General features: G+C 44.2%; 9 protein-coding genes and 1 pseudogene across 9 annotated transcripts; 5 read left to right on the top strand and 5 right to left on the bottom strand.

Moving 5' to 3' along the window:
* Positions 1-718: 718 nt before the first annotated feature.
* Positions 719-1,432, top strand: LOC109759097 (auxin-responsive protein SAUR36). Its single transcript, XM_020317932.4, has one exon. It carries the CDS (start codon positions 809-811, stop codon positions 1,241-1,243), a length of 435 nt encoding a protein of 144 aa, XP_020173521.1. The 5' UTR covers positions 719-808; the 3' UTR covers positions 1,244-1,432.
* Positions 1,433-5,679: 4,247 nt separating this feature from the next.
* On the top strand, positions 5,680-7,636 carry LOC109759095 (auxin-responsive protein SAUR36). The gene has a single exon (XM_020317931.4). The coding sequence runs from the start codon at positions 6,812-6,814 to the stop codon at positions 7,244-7,246; it is 435 nt and encodes a 144-aa protein (XP_020173520.1). The 5' UTR covers positions 5,680-6,811; the 3' UTR covers positions 7,247-7,636.
* Positions 7,637-8,966: 1,330 nt separating this feature from the next.
* On the top strand, positions 8,967-10,599 carry LOC109759099 (auxin-responsive protein SAUR36). Its single transcript, XM_020317934.4, has one exon. The coding sequence runs from the start codon at positions 9,115-9,117 to the stop codon at positions 9,535-9,537; it is 423 nt and encodes a 140-aa protein (XP_020173523.1). The 5' UTR covers positions 8,967-9,114; the 3' UTR covers positions 9,538-10,599.
* A 6-nt stretch (positions 10,600-10,605) lies between these two features.
* On the bottom strand, positions 10,606-11,034 carry LOC109759098 (auxin-responsive protein SAUR36-like). Its single transcript, XM_073499285.1, has one exon. It carries the CDS (start codon positions 11,032-11,034, stop codon positions 10,606-10,608), a length of 429 nt encoding a protein of 142 aa, XP_073355386.1.
* A 1,535-nt stretch (positions 11,035-12,569) lies between these two features.
* On the bottom strand, positions 12,570-13,387 carry LOC109759100 (auxin-responsive protein SAUR36). Its single transcript, XM_020317936.4, has one exon. It carries the CDS (start codon positions 13,047-13,049, stop codon positions 12,630-12,632), a length of 420 nt encoding a protein of 139 aa, XP_020173525.1. The 5' UTR covers positions 13,050-13,387; the 3' UTR covers positions 12,570-12,629.
* A 1,925-nt stretch (positions 13,388-15,312) lies between these two features.
* LOC109759114 (auxin-responsive protein SAUR36-like) lies at positions 15,313-15,723 on the top strand. Its single transcript, XM_073499284.1, has one exon. It carries the CDS (start codon positions 15,313-15,315, stop codon positions 15,721-15,723), a length of 411 nt encoding a protein of 136 aa, XP_073355385.1.
* LOC109759125 (auxin-responsive protein SAUR36-like) lies at positions 15,723-17,334 on the bottom strand. The gene has a single exon (XM_040390780.3). The coding sequence runs from the start codon at positions 17,247-17,249 to the stop codon at positions 16,830-16,832; it is 420 nt and encodes a 139-aa protein (XP_040246714.1). The 5' UTR covers positions 17,250-17,334; the 3' UTR covers positions 15,723-16,829.
* A 1,240-nt stretch (positions 17,335-18,574) lies between these two features.
* Positions 18,575-18,985, top strand: LOC109759111 (auxin-responsive protein SAUR36-like). The gene has a single exon (XM_073499283.1). It carries the CDS (start codon positions 18,575-18,577, stop codon positions 18,983-18,985), a length of 411 nt encoding a protein of 136 aa, XP_073355384.1.
* Positions 18,982-20,709, bottom strand: LOC109759119 (auxin-responsive protein SAUR36-like). Its single transcript, XM_073498103.1, has one exon. The coding sequence runs from the start codon at positions 20,695-20,697 to the stop codon at positions 20,278-20,280; it is 420 nt and encodes a 139-aa protein (XP_073354204.1). The 5' UTR covers positions 20,698-20,709; the 3' UTR covers positions 18,982-20,277.
* A 929-nt stretch (positions 20,710-21,638) lies between these two features.
* Positions 21,639-22,367, bottom strand: LOC109759123 (auxin-responsive protein SAUR36-like; annotated as a pseudogene).
* Positions 22,368-22,420: the final 53 nt, after the last annotated feature.

Here is a 22,420-nt window from a genome sequence, read left to right as displayed (position 1 = left end):
GCAAGAGTTGTTCAGAAAGAAATATGAACCTCTCGCTTTCTGTTTTGTTTGTTTGTATTTCTTTTGTTGTGTAAGTTCCTTTTTTGATCAATGAATTTAGCAGCTTTCCTGCTATTTTCCATCAAAGAGATATGATTGCTTCAGGTCTTAACCGAGATATATGGTCCAGTAGAACTGCTTACCACTCACCAATGATAATAAGCTAGTTGTAGTCCTGTAGGACCATATAGGAGAGTGTAAGAAGCAGCGACGAAATGGAGCTCACATGAGATGCTACTAATCAAACAGACAACCGGCAAAATATTTTATGAAATTGCCGGGCAAGCTGTTCACTTATTTGAACCACGAAACGCGTTAAAACTGGCTGTTCAGAAACAATGGGCATGGAAACCGTCAGACTATGTATTATATTTAAATAATTTATATCTCATCTCCCACAGAACTGTTCCTCACTGTTCACATGTTGGACCCAACTTACATGTAGCCCTCATGACTCAGAAGCATGCCCCTGATCCATTAAGCAGGTCAGTATGGCGGCACATTGTGATATCCAATTGCCCAAACACTACCACTGCTGTCTGTAACAAGTGCCAAAGGGGCCTCTAAACATTGCATGTTTGAAGCTCATGGCCTTGTCCCTTGCCAGCTTGCTTTGATAGCTCCACTTAAGCTGCATGCCTATCTTCCGCCCACCTATAAATACATCAGCTCTGAACCACCGGTTCCATCCACAAGCAAAGCACTACCACTAGCTTAGCACTCGACACAAAACTTTGAGCTTTCTGCCAAGAAAGAAGGTGATACAACCATGGTCAGTGCCAAGAGACTTTCTCAAATGATAAGGAAGTGGCAAAGAGTGGCAGCCATCGGGAGGAAGAAGCTCATGTGGACTTCAGCAAAAGAAGTCGATGAGCGCTGCATGTCAGTGTCAGTGAAGGGCCACTGCGCCATGTACACTGCTGATGGGAGGCGGTTTGAGGTGCCATTGGCGTACCTCAGCACAACGATCATCGGGGAGCTCCTGAGGATGTCTCAGGATGAGTTTGGCTTCACAAGCGATGGAAGGATAACCCTGCCTTGTGATGCAGCTGTGATGGACTATGTCATGTGCTTGCTCAGAAGGAACGCATCAGAAGAGGTAGAGAGAGCTTTCTTGAGCTCTGTGGTGAGACCTTGCCACTATGGAAATGGTTTGGAGCCATCTATTGGAGTTAGCCAGCAAGTAGCTGTTTCTGGCTTCTGAGGATTCAGTGTTCGTTTTACCTTCTTTTGTCTGTCCATCCTTTTGGATGATGTAAATAGTTCTATGTAGGAGATAGGAAATGAAAGAATCATATGGCAAGTTGACCATTTGACTCTTGTCTTGACTTCTGTCTGCTTAGTTCCTCAACTCTGTTTGTCTGACGAATTAAGATAAGGCTCTATTGCGTAAGGCAGCAAAGTTCAGACTAAAGTTGATGCAAGCACACCAAACTTTGAACAGAGCTTGGTACTAGTTTAGCAAAATGGTATGCAATCATGGCCATGTAAAGTTATCTTTTGCAATAACTGTTACAAGTTACAACCTCTTGATCACCAATTTTATTCTAGGCGGTCAAAACTAAAAAAGAAGGCAAGAAAATCCTGTTCATAGGAAACTGTAAGAACAAAATGTGAAGTGGAGTTCACATATGAGATGCTGCTAATCAAACAGACCATCAACTAATTAAAGAAGTGATGTGAGATTATTGAGCAAGTTATTTGGACCACTGAAGACCTTGAATCTGGTGGTTCAGCAACAACTCTTTATGGTCATAGCCAACTTTGAGACTATAACTCACACCTCAGGGGCCACCCTATATATGTAACCAGGATATAAGCAAGCAGTCAAATAATTTGTATCATGATGCACAATCACAAGAGAGTATACATTGTCAGTGATCATGTGACAGATCCTTGCACAAACTGAATGCAAACTAAGAAATTATGAATAGATATGGCTAAATCTTGTATAACTATTGCCTGCAGGTTATTTGACATGGGGATGCAGCATTTCCAAGATCCGCCAAGGGCCAGAAGTTACTCTCACAATGCTTGTAAGCTCCCATTACCTCTGAATGTTTTCATTTTTTCACATGCATAAGTTGATTTCAGACTCTGCTTTTTCTATAGACTATACTGAAAACAAGGTCTCAAAGTAGGATGTAGTTGTGATTGCGTTTTATGGATTGTCCTGCTTGTGTACTGTTTCAGAGGATCCAATCCTGCATACACAGCTGAATGATATCCAACATTTTAACATCATACATCATGATGGCACCCAGGTTATGACTTGATTGAAATTAAGTGGATACAATAAAAAAAATAAGTTAAATTAGACTACTTACTATTTCAGTCTACTAATATATTCTGTGTATATGCAAAAATAATATAATAGAAAAACTCTAAGGTGCCGTAGAAAAATTATATGTAATTTCTTTTATTCTCTATATCGGAGGGGTTTGTTCGAAGAATATCAAATAGATGCACTAGAATTTTGGTCTATTTAGGTGCCCCTATAGATCCAGCAGTCTTGTTTTAAAGTTGAAACAAGACACAATATCCAGAGGAAAATGAAAACCAGGAAACATGGCTTGAACGAAGCAATCGCGTGACCCCACTGCGAATGCAAATTATATATTGAATGCTGACATGTTCAGGGCCAGAAGCATAGGTGGTACACATGAACCATGAGTTCTACCAGTCTTCTCACGCTGCAACACATTCGAGACATGGTGATATGGAGGGCTGATCCATGAAAAATATCTTAGCTTTTTTAACCATTGCGCGCGCCAGTACTACAGTACACTTTGATTTAACCAGTATTGGTTGCTGCATCACATGCCATACAGCTGGCCTCATCAAAATCTTATCAAATCAGACTGTCTCTTCAGCATTGCACATGCCATGTTTATAGCCTTGTCTCCTGTGGTCCTGTCCACACTTGTGTTCATAGCTACACCTAACCCTTCTACTGCTCTCTTCCTTCAAATATAAATTCACAGTTTGCTCACACAACCACTTCATCCACGAACAAGATAGCAATCTAAGCATCACACCTTCCTAAGAAAAAGAGCATTTTAGGAAGAACACCACAGAACCATGATTTCCAAAGAAGCTGGCTCAACTGGCTAAGAAGTTGCAGAGGCTGGTGGCAGTTGGTGGCCAGGAGACTGCAGACACTGACGGATGCTGCAGCACCGGTTCCGTTGCAGACAGGGGCCATTGTGTTGTGTACACCACCGATGGATCGCGGTTTGAGGTCCCATTGGCTTACGTTAGCACAATTGTCTTCAGAGAGCTCCTACGGATGTCTCGGGAGGAGTTTGGCTTCACCTGCAATGGCAAGATCACATTGCCCTGTGATGCCTCTATGATGGTATACAGTGCGAGTTGTTTGGCGCCATCAGCTGGATTTTATCAGCAACTTTCTGTTTGTAGCTAGTAGTACATGTTTTTGTTCAATTAGATGTCAATTGTCAGGACAATAGGAAATACAACAAAGATACCTATTTTCTCATCTTAGTGGACTGCTGTGAATTTTCTGGAAATGTCAGTTTCCTGTGATTATTCCATCAGCATCTTTTGTGTTACTACTCGCTCTTGATAAGATTCAGCAAGCTTTCTTGTGAAAAAGAAGTCAGCCTGCTAGTCAGTCAATTAGTTTCGTTGATGAATTTTGTAAGACGTTTGAATAACTTGAAAAAATAGTCAACGAAGAATTTGAAGCTGCACTTACGTTTGCCAAATTGTCAAGCGATGATGAAAGAAGAAAAAACTAAGGGCTTAAACCTTGATTACATAAGTGTCAAAAAGATGAACTTGAACTGGAACCAACCACGACATGAACCTCCTTTCTTTTGTTCCATTTGCTTGTTTCTCGTCTGATCGTGTTGTAAATTCCTGATCTGAGTAATGAACTTGGCAGCTCTCCTGCTATATTGGAAAAAGAGATACGATTGCCTTGAGTCTCAACTGAGAAATGTGGTCTACATCTGCAATGCTAGCTAGGTGTTGTTTTGTTAAGCAGCGCTTTGGTTGTTGCGAGACTAGCAACTTGCTGGACAGTTCATACGGTCTGCATGAGTTCTTAGTCCCTGCTACTTCCTTATAGGATCCTAATGAAAAGCACAATTTTGTACTGGATCGGGGCATTATATTAGTAATCCCATTTGGACGGATTTATCAGATTGGGGGATATTATTGCTCGACAGTTTTGTAAATTCACTCAAATTACTAAACCTGGTATAGCTATTGGCTGCAGATTATTTGGCACGAGAACAGCATTTGAGAGATCTGCCGAGGGCTGGAAGTCATTTCTGTAATACTTGTAAGTTCCCATTACCTCAGAATGCTTTCATGTTTACGCGCTTATTCATTAATTTCTGAATGTGCCTCTTCATTAGAATGATAATCTGACCCAGTATGTCCCAAAGAAGAACGTACTTGCGATTTTATTTTAGTTAAGGGATGTTTTCTCGAGCACTGCTTTAGAAGGTCTGGTCCTGCAACCTAAGCTGAAATATATATGCACAATGGGACAAAATTTCAACATCATGATATAGCCCTGGTTAAATTTCAATCGTATAGCTGCCCCTAGAATTTTAGTCCATTTAGGGGTCGAACCGGATGGGTCAGAATCAGCTGCCACAGTTGAAAGTTGGAACCAGGTACTGCCCACAGCAAAATACAGACCAGGAAATGCTGGTTGAATGAAGTGATCACATGGTGTGCTGCAAATGCAAACTAGAATATACCTCTTGATATTGCAGCAAGTTGCCTGAGTTGAATACCAACTTGATCAGGGCCCCAAGGATAAGGCATGCCCACAAGCCATGGTCTCCATCAGGCATCAGCCTTCTCATGCGAGAACACACTTGAGACAGGGTGGTATGGATAGCTTAATGCCTCTAACAGTTGAAGGAATCAGTACCACAGTAGAGCAGCAATCACACAACCAGAAGTATTTTCTCCATCTCACTGATAACCAAAAATCTGATCCCCCAAAATATCTGATCAAATCATTTATCGCATTGTCTGCAGCTGCAACATTGCAAGCAGAGCACTCATGGCCTTGTCTCCTGCGGACCTGCCCACCATCTTTTCTGATAGCTACACATGATCCATTCCTTCAACTATAAATCCATGACCCGCCCAACACTACTTCTACATCTCCAAATGACACAGCAATCTGTGCAAAAGTGTATCACACCATCAGAGCCGAAGTGCATTTTAGCCAAGAACACATAGCAACCATGATCCATTCAAAGAAGCTTGCTCAGCTTTCCAAGAAGTGCCAGAGGCTGGTGGCCAGCAGACTGCAGACACCGACGGATGCTGCAGCACTGCTTCTGTTGCAGACCGGGGTCACGGTGTCATGTACACTGTTGATGGATCATGGTTCGAGGTCCCTTTGGTGTACCTTGGCACAATGGTCTTAGGTGAGCTCCTGAGGATGTCTCAAGAGGAATTTGGCTTCTCTAGCGATGGCAAGATCACATTACCTTTTGATGCCTCTGTGATGGCGTATGTGATGTGTTTGATTAGGAGGGAGGCCTCTGAAGAGGTTGAGAAGGCGTTCCTGAGCTCCATAGCAAGGCCTTGCCACAGTGTGAGTTGTGTGGCTTCAGTGAAACTTAATCAGCAATTTGCTGTTTGTAGCTAGTGATAAATGTTTTGTTCAGTTGAATGTAAATTATAAGAATTGTAGGAATGCAAGGAAGATATAGATTTTCTCATCTTAGCAGATCAGTGTGATAATTTCGCTGAAAATCTTGAATTCCTCATGATTATTTACATCCACATCTTTGGTGTTGGTACTCGCTAAATGTTCTAGATAGGACTCAGGCAGCCAGTAGACTGACCGACTTCATTGCTGAACTTTGAAAGATGTTTGCATAAGGTCAAAGTTAGATGATTAGGCATTGTTAAGCAAGTGTCCAGAAAGAAGTACGGACCTCTCGTCTTCTGTTTTGTTTGTTTTGTCTTTCTTTTGTTGTTGTGTAAGTTTCTGCTTTGATCAATGAATTTAGCAGCTTTCCTGCTATTTTCCAGAAAGAGATACGACTGCTTCAAGTCTCAACTGAGAAATATTATCCCGTAGAACTGCTTACCACTCAATAATGACAATAAGTTTTCAGTCCAAAAATAAAATGACAGTAAGTAAGTTTTAGTCCAGTAGGTCTATTGGGGAGTGTAAGAAGCAGCGACGAGGTGGAGTTCACATGAGATGCTACTAATCAAACAGACAACCAGCAAAAGATTTTTTGAAATTACCAGGCAAGTTGTTCACTTGTTTGGACTTTGGACCACTAACACATTACAATTGGTTGTTCAGAAACAATGGGCGTGGAAAACCGTCAGACTATGTATCTCAATCTCAGGCTATATCCAGATCTTTGAATAATTGATATCTCATTTCCCACAGAACTGCCTCTCACTGTTCACATGTTGGACCCAACTTACATGTAGTCCTCATGAAGCATGCCCCTGGTCTTGAGCAGGCCAGTATGGCGGCACATTGTGATAACCAATCACCCAAACACTACCACTACTGGCTCCAACAGGTGCCAAAGAGCAAAGGGGTAGCCAAACATTGCATGTTCGAAGCTCATGGCCTTGTCCCCTGCCAGCTCGTTTTGATAGCTGCACTTAAGCTGCATGCATATCTCTCCGCACCTATAAATACATCAGCTCTGAACCGCCAGTTCCATCCACAAGCAAAGCACTACCACTAGCTTAGCACTCGACACAAAACTCTGAGCTTTCTGCCAAGAAAGAAGGTGATACAACCATGGTCAGTGCCAAGAGACTTTCTCAAATGATAAGGAAGTGGCAAAGAGTGGCGGCCATCGGGAGGAAGAGGCTCATGTGGACTTCAGCAAAAGAAGTCGATGAGTGCTGCACGTCTGTGGCAGTGAAGGGCCACTGCGCCATGTACACTGCTGACGGGAGGCGGTTTGAGGTGCCATTGGCGTACCTCGGCACGACGATCCTCGGGGAGCTCTTGAGGATGTCTCAGGATGAGTTTGGCTTCACAAGCAATGGAAGGATAACCCTGCCTTGTGATGCAGGTGTGATGGACTATGTCATGTGCTTGCTCAGAAGGAACGCATCAGAAGAGGTAGAGAGAGCTTTCTTGAGCTCTGTGGTGAGACCTTGTAACTATGGAAATGGTTTGGAGCCATCTATGGGAGTTAGCCAGCAAGTAGCTGTTTCTGGCTTCTGAGGATTCAGTGTTCGTTTTACCTTCTTTTTGCTGTCCATCTTTTTGGATGATGTAAATAGTTCTATGTAGGAGATAGGAAATGAAAGAATCATATGGCAAGTTGACCATTTGACTCTCATCCTGACTCCTGACTGCTTAGTTCAATAACTCTTCTTTCTGCGCCGAACTAAGATAAAAGGTCTATTGTTTAAGACAAGGAAGTTCAGACTAAAGTTGATGAGTCTGGCAAGCTGATTTGTGCAAGCACACCAAAAATTGAACAGAACTTGGTACTACTTTAGCAAGATGGCATGGAATCATGGTCATGTAAAGTTATATATTGCAATAACTGTTAGAACCTCTTGCAGATCACCAACCTTATTCTAGGCGGTCAAAACTAAAAAAAAAGAAGGCTAAGAAATCCTGATAAAAGCTTACAGGAAACTGTAAGAACAACAAGCGAACTGGAGTTCACATATGAGATGCTGCTAATCAAACAGACCATCAACTGAAGAGGTGGTGGAGATTATTGAGCAAGTTGTTTGGACCACTGAAGACCTTGAATCTGGTGGTTCAGCAACAACTCATTATGGGCATAACCAACTGTCAGATTATATATCTCCATCTCAGGGTCCACCCTATGTATTTTATCAGGATGTACTCAAACACTCAAATAATTTGTATCATGATGCACAATCACAAGAGAGTATACATTGTTAGTGATCATGTGACAGATCCTTGCACAAACTGAATGCAAACTATGAATTATGACCAGATGGCTAAATTTTGTATAACTATTGCCTGCTGGTTTTTTGACATGGGGATTCGACATTTCCAAGATCCGTCGAGGGCCAGAAGTTACTCTCGCACTGCTTGTAAGCTGCCATTACCTCTGAAGCATGTTTCCGCATGTATCACTTGATTTCAGACTCTGTTTTTTCTATAGGCTATCCTGGAATACAATGTCTCAAAGTAGGATGTAGTTGTGATTGTGTTTTGATATGGATTGTCCTTCTTGTGTACTGTTTCAGAGGATCCGATCCTGCACACACAGCTGAATGATATCCAACATTTTAACATCATACATCATGATGGCACCCAAGTTATGACTTTATTGAAATTAAGTGGATGCAATGATTTGTTTTTGAATTAGACTAATTACTAATTTTTTTTGAGACATGACTACTTACTATTTGAGTCTACTAATCTATTCTATGTATATTCAAAGATAATATAATAGAAAGACTCTAAAGTGTCTTAGATTTTTTTTCTTTTATTCTCTATATATCAGAGGGGTTTGTTCTAAGAATACCAAATAGATGCACTAGAATTTGGGTCTATTTAGGTGCCCTCGTATGATGGTGAGGATCCAGCAGTCTTGTTTTAAAGTTGAAACAAGACGCAATATCCACAGGAAAATAAAAAACCAGAAAACATGGCTTGAACGAAGCAATCGTGTGACCGGCATGCTCAGGGCCAGAAGTAAACCATGGGCTGTATCAGTCTTCTCACGCGGCAACACATTTGAGACATGGTGATATGGAGGGCTGGTCCATGAAAAATATCTTAGCTTTTCTAACCATTGCACGCGCCAGTACCACAGTACATTTTCATCCAACCAGTATTGGTTGCTGCATCACATGTCATACAGCTGGTCTCATAAAATCTTATCAAATCACACTGTCTCTTCAGCATTGCACATGCCATGTTTATAGCCTTGTCTCCTGTGGTCCTGTCCACACTTGAGCTCATAGTTACACCTCACCCTTCTGCCGTTCTCTCTTCCTTCAACTATAAATACATAGCTTGCTTAACACAGCCACTTCATCCACAAGCAAGATAGCAATCTAAGCATAGAGAGAGCATTTTAGCAAGAACACTACATAACCATGATTCATCCAAAGAAGCTGGCTCAACTGGCTAAGAAGTTGCAGAGGCTGGTGGCAGCCGGTGGCCAGGAGACTGCAGACACCGACGGATGCTGCAGCATTGCTTCTGTTGCAGACAAGGGCCATTGTGTCGTGTACACCGCTGATGGATCACGGTTCGAGGTCCCATTGGCTTACCTTGGCACAGTGGTCTTCAGAGAGCTCCTACGGATGTCTCAAGAGGAGTTTGGCTTCACCTGCGATGGCAAGATCACATTGCCCTGTGATGCCTCTGTGATGGAGTATGTGATGTGTTTGATTAGGAGAGAGGCCTCTGAAGAGGTCGAGAAGGCGTTCCTGAGCTCCATAGCGAGGCCTTGCTACAGTATGAGTTGTTTGCCGCCATCAGCTGGATTTTATCAGCAATTTTCTGTTTGTAGCTAGTGGTACATGTTTTTGTTCAGTTAGATATGTCAGTTTTCAGGACAATAGGAAATGCAACAAAGATACCTATTTTCTCATCTTAGCAGACCAGTGTGAATTTTCTGAAAATGTCAGTTTCCTGTGATTATTCACATCTGCATCTTTTGCGTTGCTACTTGCTAAATGTTCTTGATAAGATTAGCAAGCTTTCTTGTAAAAAAGAAGTCATCCTGCCAGTCAGTCAATTGGTTTTGTTGATGAATTTTGGAAGATGTTTGCAAAACTTGAAAAAATAGTCAACGAAGAATTTGAAGCTACACCTATATTTACCAAATTCTCAAGCACTGATGAAAGAAGATAAAACAGAGGGCTAACCTCGATTACATAATAGTGTCAAAAAGATGAACTTGAACTGGAACCAACCACTGTATGAACCTCCTTTCTTTTGTTCCATTTGCTTGTCTTTCGTCTGATCTTGTTGTAAATTCCTGCTCTGAGTAATGAACTTGGCAGCTCTCCTGATATATTGGAAAAAGAGATACGATTGCTGTGAGTCTCAACTGAGAATTGTGGTCTACATCTGCAATGCTAGTTAGGTATTGTTTTGTTAAGCAGCGCTTTGGTGGTTGCGAGTCTAGCAACTTGCTGGACAGTTCATACGGTCTGCATGATTTCTTAGTCCCAGCTACTACTCATAAAATCCTAATGAAAAGCTCAATTTTGTACTGGATCGGGCATTCTGTTAGTAAACCCATTTGGACGGATTTATCAGATTAGGGGATATATTGTTTGGCAGTTTTTTAAGCTCATTCAGGAACATTTCTCCTGCCCACTTGAATGTTTCTTTGTAAATTTTTGGTCTGATGCCACGTAACTGAGCAGAGGAATTCTTTGACTTGTTCTGTTCAAGTCCTAAAAGCGACCAGTCATTTATGTCCGCAGAAATATATACACTGGAGGAACGATGTTTGTAACCGTTTTTCGATTGCTTAATCAGTTGCAGAACTAAAATTCTTTGCATAGAACATTCTCTTTCCTATTTCCTACATTGAACTACTTTACATGCAAAAGCACAAAACAGGATGACAATTAGCTACTGCAGACAATAACATGCTGGTTAACTCCAACAGGTGGAGCTGCATAGTAGCATGGCATCACCATCGAGCTAAGGAATGCTGCCTCCATCTCAGCAGAGGCACTTCTCCTGAGCAAGGACATGGCGTACTCCATCACCATGGCGTCGCAGGGCAGCTTGATCCCTCCTTCACTGCCTGCGAAACCAAACACCTCTTCGGACATCCGCAGGAGCTCACTGAAGACCACCGTGCTGAGGTATGCCAATGGCACCTCAAACCTTCTTCCATCAGTGGTGTACATGACACAGTGGCCCTCTCCTGCCACTGCTGTTGAGCACTCTTCAACTTCTGTTGTTGCCGTCATGGTAAGCCGCTTCCTCCCGAGAGCTGCTACCCTCTGCCACCTCTTTGCTAGTTGAGCAATTCTCCTGGCGTTGATCATGGTTGGTTCTTTTTTGCTGGGAGTTGGAAACTCTAGTTGAGTTGCAAATGCTTTGTTTGTGGATGAAGTGATGCTGTTTTGAGGCCACTGGACCAAGAATTTATAGCTCAAGATACAAGCCCTGTCAAGTGCCGTTGATGATTGGGTAAGGGGACAAGGCCATAAGGTTCATTTGTGCAATGCCTCAAGCAGATCAAGGAAATGTTATTGGGATTATGTATTTCTATGGGGCCAAATGTTTGGTGCATGATGGGTACTGCCATAGTGGCACGTCTGGTGGATAAGTGGCACGAGGACCCCATGCAAACAAGGTTCCAGCATTGTGCAATGAGATATTGGCAGACAAGCCTTGTGCAGGCATCTTGGGTCCAGCCTTTTGATGGATGGGCTACATCTTATTTGGAATCTTCTGTTATGAGAGTGAAACTGTCAAGGATTTGGTACTTATGTTTAGTTGCAAGAGTAATGATTTCATAATGATCAGGGGATCCTAGTCTTGTACTTTGCAATTCATCAACACTGAGATTGCAATCAGTTGGAGGGCCAGTGTCATGGCCTCATGGGGCTAGCTAGCTGGCTAGCATGGTTTGCGCTTTGATGCAAATCATTAACATTTTGATTAGGTTTGATGGGGACTACATTAACTGATGCAACACGGGCAAGTTGCTGAACAGTTTCATAACTCATAATCAATGGCCTACCTGACTTCTACACGGCTGTGGCAAGTTGCTGAACAGTTTCATAACTCATAATCCATTTCTCAGCGCCTTCTCCGCACTTTCCTGCGGGTCTACAACCAGCTGCAAGCTTGGAAAACATGGGTCCCGTAAATTTAGCTGGAAGTCATGTTTGACAGGTATGGACTAGTCTTATGTTGCACACTTCCCTTTGAGAATTTTCAAGCCTAGTGCCTTCTGTAAAGTCTTATTTTATTCTTTCAAGGCTGTTCAATTTATATGTAACAGTTAGACATGACCAATTACTTACTCAAAAAATAGCTCTGTAGTTTGTACTGCTAAATGAAAATTTGCTCTTCCACTTTTGGATTTTATGCAAAAATTATGATATAACAGCTGATATGTCCTGCCTGGCTGGTGAACATCTTTTAATGTATTTTAAATAAGAACACCCTCAGTAATTGCAGAAAATTGCTTCTGTAATACTCCCTCCGTCCCAAAATAAGTGACTCAACTTTGTACTAGTCACTTATTTTGGGATGGAGGGAGTATGTATTATCTGGGAGAGCTGCATATATTATAGATCATAGAACAGTGAAAGAGTTTGAGTTGCTGTTAATTTTCTTGAAATTATTTCTTCAATAAATATAATTCTTTGGTTTATTTAGCATATAATTGGATCACATATTTGCTTCTCTTAATGGTAGTGTTGCTTGTCAGGTGTTAGACATTGGTGGTCTGAAGCCTGAGGTTGGAGTATGGTCCAATTTTATATAGTTGTTGTTAAGGGGACTCCGTAAGATGCAACACGCTTGGTATGCTAATATGTAATTTCCATTCTCTAGTGTTCAACTATTTTCCATCATATTGGACAAGACATGCAAAATGGATATAATGAGGCAAAAACTCTGCATATATTCAGGAGCTACAAACTGCAAGCTGCTGGTGCAGCGCTACATGTGGTACTGTACAGCTTGGATATTGGCAAGGCATCACTACAGAGCTCAGGAATGCCCTCTCTACTTCCTCTGAAGCATTTCTTCTGAGCAAGCACATGACATACTCCATCACGACTGCATCGAAGGGCAGTGTGATCCTGCTGTCGCATGTGAACCCAAACTCTTCCCGGGACATCCTTAGCAGCTCGCCGAAGACTGTCGTGCCGAGGTATGCCAACGGGACCTCGAACCGCCTCCCGTCGGCCGTGTACATGGCACAGTGACCTTTATCTGCGACCGGCGATGTCGTGCAGCATGCTTCGTCATCCCTGGCCACCGTCTTGGCCCTTTGCCACTTCCTCACCAACTGAGCAAGCCTCTTGGGATGGATCATGGCCATTGCTGGGTGTTCTTGGTTCTCAGGTTTTTGGCTGAGAAATGTTTGGTCTGTGAGTTTGTTGATGAAGTGATGATGTCTTGGCCCCTGAATATGTAGGCACAGAGATACGGGACTTACTAGCAGGTGAGAGGGGACAAGGTGCGTGGGCTGGTGGCTGTAAAGGGAGGTAGCCAGATTCAGATCAGATTTTGCCGGGTCATGGACTAGTGGGCTATGGCTAGGCAATCAGTGCATGCTACAGTCTGCTGCTAAATTGGGTAGGGGCATTATATGCAACCATCTGGGGTCCAGCTTTTATGGATGTGTTCCATTCGGTATGGTGTCCTGCATCATGAGATTGGGAGGTAAGCTAGTTAGTATCATTCAAAAGAAATCATTTCTGAATGGCTTGATGACCCTATCTTTGTACGTTTGCAGCAACCCGGCGATTTCAATCAGGTGAGGTGAAGAGCCAGTGTCACAGGGGACACTGCATATGATGGTCAGGAGTCTTTGCTGAGTAGATGCAGAGTATCCTTCACTGCTTTTGGGTGTACTTTGCACTTACAGCTGCAGCTGCATGCTGGGTGTTTGTTGGTTGCTTCAGCAGTGCTTTGATTGCTGCAAATCTAGCAAGTTGCCTGACAGCTCCATATCTCATGGTCTGCATGATTTCTAGCACCGCATGTGACGGCCATTTCCTGGCATCTTCGCTGCATTTTCCAAGGCCTACAACAGTTAGTAACCATCAGGTCGCCAACTTCGGCGGGAAAGTCTGCCCATGGCTTCAGGTAATGGCATTGAGTCCATTTCTACGGAGCTGTCATTAGTTCATTTCACTATTTTTTGGTGGGGACCAGGACTGCAATAATGCAAAATGCAACGCAGAGCTCATTTGTTAACTGATAGTTTACTTACATGTCCATGACAGATTGACAGGGTCATTGCTAGCAGTATCAAATTTTGTTTGCTAAACACAAGTCTTGATGAGATGTTGTGTCATAGAACTGATTTCTGTACATTCGCCGGTTTTCCGATCCCAATACAAATATCAACAGGTTTATCTTTGGGTGACCAAAACACACCAGCCTTTTCTCTAGAAGGTCAGTTTCCTTTCTCCTTCTGGGCAGATTACGTCATTCTTTGTAACATTTTGGGTCTGAGGTCATATAACCTCGCAGAACAAATTTGTCGTGCTTAACTGTGCCCAAATCGTTTATCTCTGCAACAAAGTATATTCATTGAAAGAATAGTGGCCAGTACTGGTTATCTTCCTTGGCTGTTTGGTTCCCCACCCCACCCCACCCCCCCCCCCCCCCCCCCCCCCCGCCCCGCCTTCCTTTTTTTCCTACATGTAACTGAGTAGAAAGCAGGTGGTAATCAAGAGCTGCAGAGAGCAGCATGCTGGACCACTCCCATGGGTGGCGCCACACCGCTTGCATCGTAGTGCCATTGCAATGGCATCGTTATGGAGCCGAGGAACCCTGCCTCCATCTCCACGGAGGTGCTTCTGATCAAGCACATGTCATACTCCACCACTGCTGCATCAAAGGGAAGTGTGATTCTTGCCGTCACCGCCTGTGAAGCCAAACTCCTCTTGGGACAACCCGAGGAGCTCGCCAAACACTGCCGTGCCTAGAAACTCACGATGTCCGCCATGTACACGACACATCAGCCCTTGCCAGCCATTGCCGAGGCGTGTGCACGATCGTTCAGTTTCTTTCTCTAGCGCCGCCGCCGATCAGGTGAGCCTCATCCTGACGAGGACCACCATCCTCTGCCACTTGGCTAGCTGAGCAAGTCTCCTGGCACTTACCATGGTAGCTACTTGTCTTTCTGGAAACTGAAGAGATTCTTCTGTCAGCTCGAGCTTGGAATGCTTTGTCCTGTGGATGGAGCGATGGTGTTTGGAGACACTTAGCCATGGCTTTATATCTCAGGGCTGCAACGGGGTAGCGACAAGGCCATGAGCAGCCACTCACTGATGACCCCAAATCTGGTTCCATGGAGATATCATAAAAATCATTCATCACATTGTCTGCAGCTACTTCCACCAACATTGCTCACAGAGCACTCATGGCATTGCCTCCTACCCACCGCTCTTGCTGATAGCTACACACGACCCACACACATATGCACTGCCCTGAGCCCTCTCTTCTTTCGACTATAAAACCATGGCCTGCTCAACACAAACTTCATCTCATCTGCAAGCAAGATCACCACACCTTCAGACTTTCAGAACCAAAGTGAAATTTAGCTAGCCAGGAGCACACCAGACTCAAACATGATCCATCCAAAGAAGCTTGCTCAGCTGGCCAAAAAGTGGCAGAAGAAGGTCGCAGCCAGGGCCGGTGGCCAGCAAGCTGACGAGTGCTGCAGCACAGTCGCTGACAAGGGCCATTGCGTGGTGTACACAGCCGATGGGGCGCGGTTCGAGGTCCCACTGGCGTACCTCAACACAACAGTCTTCGCCGAACTCTTGAGGATGGCTGGGGAGGAGTTTGGCTTCGCGAGCAGCGAGGGTGGCAGGATCACGCTGCCCTGCAATGCCGCGGTTATGGACTATGTCTTGTGCCTGGTTAGGAGAGATGCGTCCGAGGAGGTCGAGAGAGCGTTCTTGAGCTCCATTGTTGGCCATTGCCATGGCCAAGATGCATCGATGGGACCCACCCATCAATTTGCTCTTTGCACGTAGCTTAGCTACTGAAAATCTGGATTTTTTTGGGTCAGATCTCAAGAAATTGTACAGTCCGATACAAGATTGTAGTATCATAGGAAATGAAACATGGCGAATATATCTTTTTCTCTCAGAGAAATCTAATACTTTGCCACTCTAAATCCAAGCACATTATTTGCTGTTGTTTGTACAGAGTACTGGGAAAATATAGAAACAAACCATAGCTTAGCTACTGAAAATCTGACATATTTTTGGTCGATTTTGAAGAAGTTTGTGCAGTATGATGTAAGATTGTATTATCATAGGAAATGATACAAAATTTATCTTTGTCTCAGAGAAATCTAATACTTTGCCACTCTAAAATCCAAGCACCTTATTTGCTGTATTGGAAGAAAGTAGAGACAAACGTGGGCTTAGAATTTGTGGACATGAAATTCATGAGGAGGGTGGGGATGTTCTGTTCTGTAGACATTACCCAAAATCTACATAAACCCTATTTTACATTGAGAGGTCTTTGACATGAGAATGCTACCTCTGCGATCTACCTAACTTGCTAATTGCCACTACCTTTGAAAGCGTACGTCCTTTTTGTATGCAGCTTATCACATTTTGTGATACATCAGCCCTTAAGAGTTTTACCTTGAGGGTTCATCATTGAAATCATTCATGAAACATGTGCTGATATATCTTGCCCAACTAGTAAGCTGACAGAAAATTGCTTCTGCAATATGTATTAATGAGAGAAGGGTATATGATAGATCATGGAACAACGAAAGAGTGGCTGTTGGCTTTCTTGAAATACTTCATTAATAAATACAATTTTTTTAATTTTTAATCATAGAAGAGAATCACATCTTTGGTAGTTTTACTGGTAGGGGTGCTTGTTAGGTGTTAGCTTCTACGAGCTAGACATTTTGTACGCTGAATCCTGAAGTTATAGTTAATCACTCTTCTGTGCCCTATGGCTTAATGCCATATAGTTGTAGTTAGTGGTACTTTGTATAATGCAACAAGCTGGTATACTAGTATATAATTTCCTATTCCCCAGTGTTGAACTATTTTAAATTACATTTCATAAGAGATGCAAAATTGAGAACAATGAGGGACAAAAAATCTGCATATATTCAGGAGCTACAAACTGCAAGCTGCTGGTGCAGCGCTACATGTGGCACTGTATAGCTTGGATATTGGCAAGGCATCACTACAGAGCTCAGGAACGCCCTCTCTACTTCTTCCGATGCATTTCTTCTAAGCAAGCACATAACATAGTCCATCACCACCGCGTCGAAGGGCAGTGTGATCCTGCCGTCGCATGTGAACCCAAACTCTTCCTGGGACATCCTTAGCAGCTCGCCGAAGACCGTCGTGCCAAGATACGCCAACGGGACCTCAAAGCGCCTCCCATCGGTCGTGTACATGGCACAGTGACCTTTATCTGCGACTGGCGATGTCGTGCAGCATGCTTCGTCGGCTCTGGATGCTGCCTTGACACTTTGCCACTTCCTCACCAACTGAGCAAACCTTTTGGGGTGGATGATGGTCATGGCTGGGTGTTCTTGGTTCTCAGGTATTTGGCTCAGAAATGCTTGGTGTATGAGTTTCTTGATGAAGTGATGGTGTCTTATTCTTAGCCCATGAATATATAGGCACAGAGATGCGGGACTTAGTAGCAGCTGAGAGGGGACATGGTGCGTGGGCTGGTGGCTGTAAAGGGAGGCAGCCAGATTCAGATCAGATTTTGCTGGGCCATGGCTTGCTGTGTAGAGGCAAAGGTAGTGGACTAGTGGGCTGAGCAATCAGATGCATGCTACAGTCCTTGATGCTAAAGTGGGCAGGGGCATTATATGCAACCATCTGGGGTCCAGGTTTTATGGATGTGTTCCATTTGCTACGGTGTCACGAGATTGGGAGGTAAGCTAGTTAGTCTCGTTCAAAAGCAATCATTTCTGAATGGTTCGATGACCCTGTCTTTGTACGTTTGCAGCAACCCGGTGATTGCAATCAGGTGAGGTGAAGAGCCAGTGTCACAGGGGACACTGCATATGATGGTCAGGAGTCTTTGCAGAGTAGATGGAGTATGCTTCACTGCTTTTGGGCGTGTACTTTGCACTTACAGCTGCAGCTCCATGCTAGGTGTTTGTTGGTTGGTTTAGCTGTGCTTTGATTGCTGCAAATCTAGCAAGTTGCCTGACAGCTCCATATCTCATGGTCTGCAAGATTTCTAGCACAGCATGTGACTGCCATTTCCTGGTATCTCCACTGCATTTTCCAATGGGCCTATGATCAGTTGGTAACCATCAGGTCGCCACCTTCAGCGGGAAAGTCTGCCCTTGCCAGCCATTGCCGAATACGACGTGCCACATGGTCCTTTCGTTTCTTTCTCCAGCACCGTCGACGACCATGAGCAGCCACAATTGTGCTGAGGCAAGTGTTCGGTGTGTGCCGGAGCTTGGCTTGGTGATTGCCTATGCTACCATACTGACCGGTCTGGCACGAGGACCCCATGTTAATTGTTTATCTGCAATGCCCACCGCAAAATACAGCAGCTTGCAAGTTGCCTGAGTTGGCACAATGGCTGATCATTCACCCAAAATCATTTATCACATTATCTGTAGCTTGCGGCAACAACATTGCATGCAGAGCACTCATGGCATTGTCTCCCGCCCACCGCTCTTGCTGATAGCTACACACAACCCACACATCTGACCTACCCTGAGCCCTCTCTTCCTTTCTACTATAAATCCATGGCCTGCTCATCACAAACTTCTTCATCTCATCTCCAATCCAAACAACATCATAGTTTACACCACACCTTCAGACTTTCAGAACTAAAGCGAAGTTTAGCTAGTCAGGAACACATCACTCAACCATGATCCATCCAAAGAAGCTTGCTCAGCTGGCCAAGAAGTGGCAGAGGAAGGTCGCAGCCGGGGCTGGTGGCCAGCAAGCCAGTGAGTGCTGCAGCGCAGTCGCTGACAAGGGCCATTGTGTGGTGTACTCCGCCGACGGGGTGCGGTTCGAGGTCCCGCTGGCGTACCTCGGCACGACGGTCTTCGTCGAACTCCTGAGGATGGCTGGGGAGGAGTTTGGCTTCGCGAGCAGCGAGGGAGGCAGGATCACGCTGCCCTGCGATGCCACGGTTATAGAGTATGTCTTGTGCCTAGTCAGAAGAGACGCCTCCGAGGAGGTCGAGAGAGCATTCTTGAGCTCCATTGCTGGGCACTGCCATGGCCAAGATGCATCGATGGGACTCGCCCATCAATTTGCTCTTTGTACGTAGTTTAGCTACTGAAAATCTGAATTTTTTCGGTCGAATTGGTAGAAGCTTGTACAGCTCAATGTAAGATTCTATATCATAGGAAATGATACATAATGAGAGAAATCTGCTAATTTGCCGCTCCAAAGTCCAAACACATTATTTTCCGTATTCGTACAGAGTACTGAAGAAAGCAGTGACAAACTTCTGAGCCGTGGATGATCTGACTGCAACTCCTATCCTTGGAGAATCGTAGATTTATGACTGAGCGGTGCGGATTGCGGTGGGTTGAACGGTCTATATATAGGTTCTTGTAGAGCATGGCCTCCACTGAAACCTGCCTGGGAAATGGGTGCCTCTGCTACCGCCGCAGCCCGCCACCAGTAGTGGTTGCTTCCGGATCTTCGTTCCTTCTTGCCAGCGCTGTTTAGCCCTCGGTGTCATTCTGGGAGCCTGCTAGTCAGATGCGCAGCTAGTGTCTGTAGGCGTGGGCTGGGTGGCATCTTGTCGCCTTCTCCACACTCCGGTGAGATTTTTATGCATAGCCTGTGCTAGTCTGTAGCGAAGCATCAGATTTTCTCAAGTTCATGACCTGCTTGTTGTGACTCGAGAAGCGAAAATACGCTTCCTTATGTTCTATCTCAGTCTGAATTGGGTTGGGCACAATGTCGCCAGTTTCTGAAGAAACTAGGAACTGATAAATCTTTCTGAAACTTCTCTTGATCTTCTGTTTCACAGACATTACCCTAAATCTAGATTAAAACACTATTACTGCATTGAAAGGTTCTTTGACACGAGAGTACTGCCTCTGCGGTCGATGGTAACTTGCCAGTTTTGCCAGTACCTCTGAAAGCATCGTCATTCTTGTATGCAATTTTAACACATTTTGTGATACATCAGCACTTCTAGAGTTTTACCCTGGGGGTTCATCATTGAAATCATGAATGTATCTCGTCTGACTAGTAAACTTGCAACAATTGCTTCTGCAATATCTATTCATGAGATGAGAGAAGTGTATATGATAGATCATGAAACAACGAAAGAGTGGCTGTTATTTTCTTGAAATAATTACTTAATTACCAAATATACTTTTGTGATTTATTATCATAGAATAGGAGCTAGACATTTGCACTCTGAATCCTGAGGTTAGAATAAATCGCTTTGCTGCATCCTATGGGCTTATGGTATATAGTTGAAGTTAATAGTACTTCGTATAATGCAACAAGCTGGTATGATAATATTTAATTTTCATTCCCGGTGTTGAACTATTTTCTGATGCAAAATGGAGAACAATGAGGGGGAAAATCTGAATATATTCAGGAGCTACAAACTGCAAGCTGCTGGTGCAGCGATGCAGGTGGCGCCGTACAGCTTGTATATTGGCAAGGCGTCACTACAGAGCTCAGGAACGCGCTCTCTACTTCCTCCGATGCATTTCTTCTGAGCAAGCACATGGCATACTCCATCACTGCCACATCGAAGGGCAGTGTGATCCTGCCGTCACATGCAAACCCAAACTCCTCCTGGGACATCCTTAGCAGCTCGCCGAAGAGCGTCGTGTCGAGGTACGTCAAGGGGACCTCGAACCGCCTTCCATCGGCTGTGTACATGGCGCAGTGCCCTTTGTCTGCGATCGGTGATGTTGTGCAGCATGCTTTGTCATCACTGGAGGGGTGCTTGACCTTTTGCCACTTCCTCACCAACTGAGCAAGTCTCCTGGGATGGATCATGGCCATGCTTGGGTGTTCTTGGTTCTGAGGTATGTATTAGCTCAGAAATTCTTGATCTGTGAGTTTGTTGATGGAAGTGGTGGTGTACTACTAGCTAGCCCATGAATATATACTTATATAGGCACAACCATATGACTAATTTGCATTTGGAAGGGGATAAGACCATGAGCTTGGTGAGTGCAATGGTGCCTGTAAAGGGAGGCATCCAGATTCAGATCAGATTTGCTGGGCCATGGCTTTCTGTATAGGCAAAGGTAGTGGACTACTGGCTAGGCACTCAGATGCACAGTACAGTAGTCCAGTCCTTGATGCTAAACTTGGTAGATGCATTTTGCAACCATCCGGGGACCAGGATTTATGGACATTGCACATGATGGTCCAGGACATTGCAGAAGTTCACTTCATTGCTTTTGGCTGTGTACTTTGCACTTACAGCTGCAGCTGCATGTCAGGTGTTTGTTGGTTTAACAGTGCTTTGATTGCTTCAGATCTGGAGGGTTGCTGGGAAGTTCCATATCTCATTGTCCACCCATGGTCTGTATGGTTTCTAGCATAGCATGTATCAGCTATTTTCCAGTATCATCTAGCCGGGCAGTTGAGGGTTTGCAGGTCATAGCCTTGAATCTATCCAAGGATTTGTCATTAGTTTTGTTTTTGGTTTTCTCTTGGGTAAGTGAGCATGCTGTAATGCGATCGCAATGCAAGGCTTATTTGTTAATCTATTTTTGATAACGAACCTGGCCTTGCCTGATGATTTACTTGGATATCCATGACACAAACATAGCATGAATATTGTTTTACCAAGCACAAATCTTGATGAGCTTATTCTGTGTGACATACCCAATCATTTCTGAACGTTTGCTGGTCTTGACTCGAGTATAATTCAATGATCTTATCATCGGTTCAACAACTTGCAGTAGCCTTTGTCCAAAAGGTCACATCCCATCTCCGTCTGCAAATATTTAATCATCGGTTGTCGGTTGAACAACTTTCTTCGTAATATTTTGAGTCTGAGGCCATATAACTGCACAGAAAAAATTTGTCGACACAATCTGCTTAGGTCCTAAAAACTGTGATCAATCATTTATATTTGCAGCAAAGTATATGTATACATTGAAAGAACATTGTCTCTAACTACTGTCCATCTTCCTTGATTGCTTCTTTGCTAGTAAGATCAAAATGCTACACATAAACTGTTTTCCTTGGTCTTTTTTCCTATATCTCTGCAGATAGTAATCAGGAACTGCAGACACCGAAATGCTGGCTAACTCCCAGATGTGGCGCCACATGATAGTGGCATGACATCTCCATGGTATTGAGGAATGCGTCCGCTGTCTCTGCGGAGGCGCTTCTCCTGAGCAAGCACATGGCGTACTCCATCACCAGTGCGTCGCAGGGAAGCGTGATTCTCCCACCGTCAACGCCTGCGAAGCCGAACTCTTCTTGGGACATCCTCAAGAGCTCACTGAAGATGTTCGTGCCGAGTAACACAAGCGGCACCTCGAACCTCACACCGTCGGCTGTGTACACAATGCAGTGACCCTTGCCACCCACTGACGAGACCCTCCGGCTTCTTCTGCGGACGTTGATGATGACCAGGTGAGCCTCTTCCTTCCCATAGCCGCCACCCTCTGCCACTTCTTGGCAAGCCGAGCGAGTGTCTTGGCACTCATCATGGTAGTTTCTTGTGTTTTGAAACTGGAGAAATTCTTCTGCTAGTTGGATGTTG

The sequence above is a fragment of the Aegilops tauschii genome, chromosome 5 (genome assembly GCF_002575655.3).
Source record: "Aegilops tauschii subsp. strangulata cultivar AL8/78 chromosome 5, Aet v6.0, whole genome shotgun sequence".
NCBI lineage: Eukaryota > Viridiplantae > Streptophyta > Magnoliopsida > Poales > Poaceae > Aegilops > Aegilops tauschii.
Note: the sequence above shows the minus strand (reverse complement) of the source record. Positions and strands in the feature narration are given on the sequence as shown.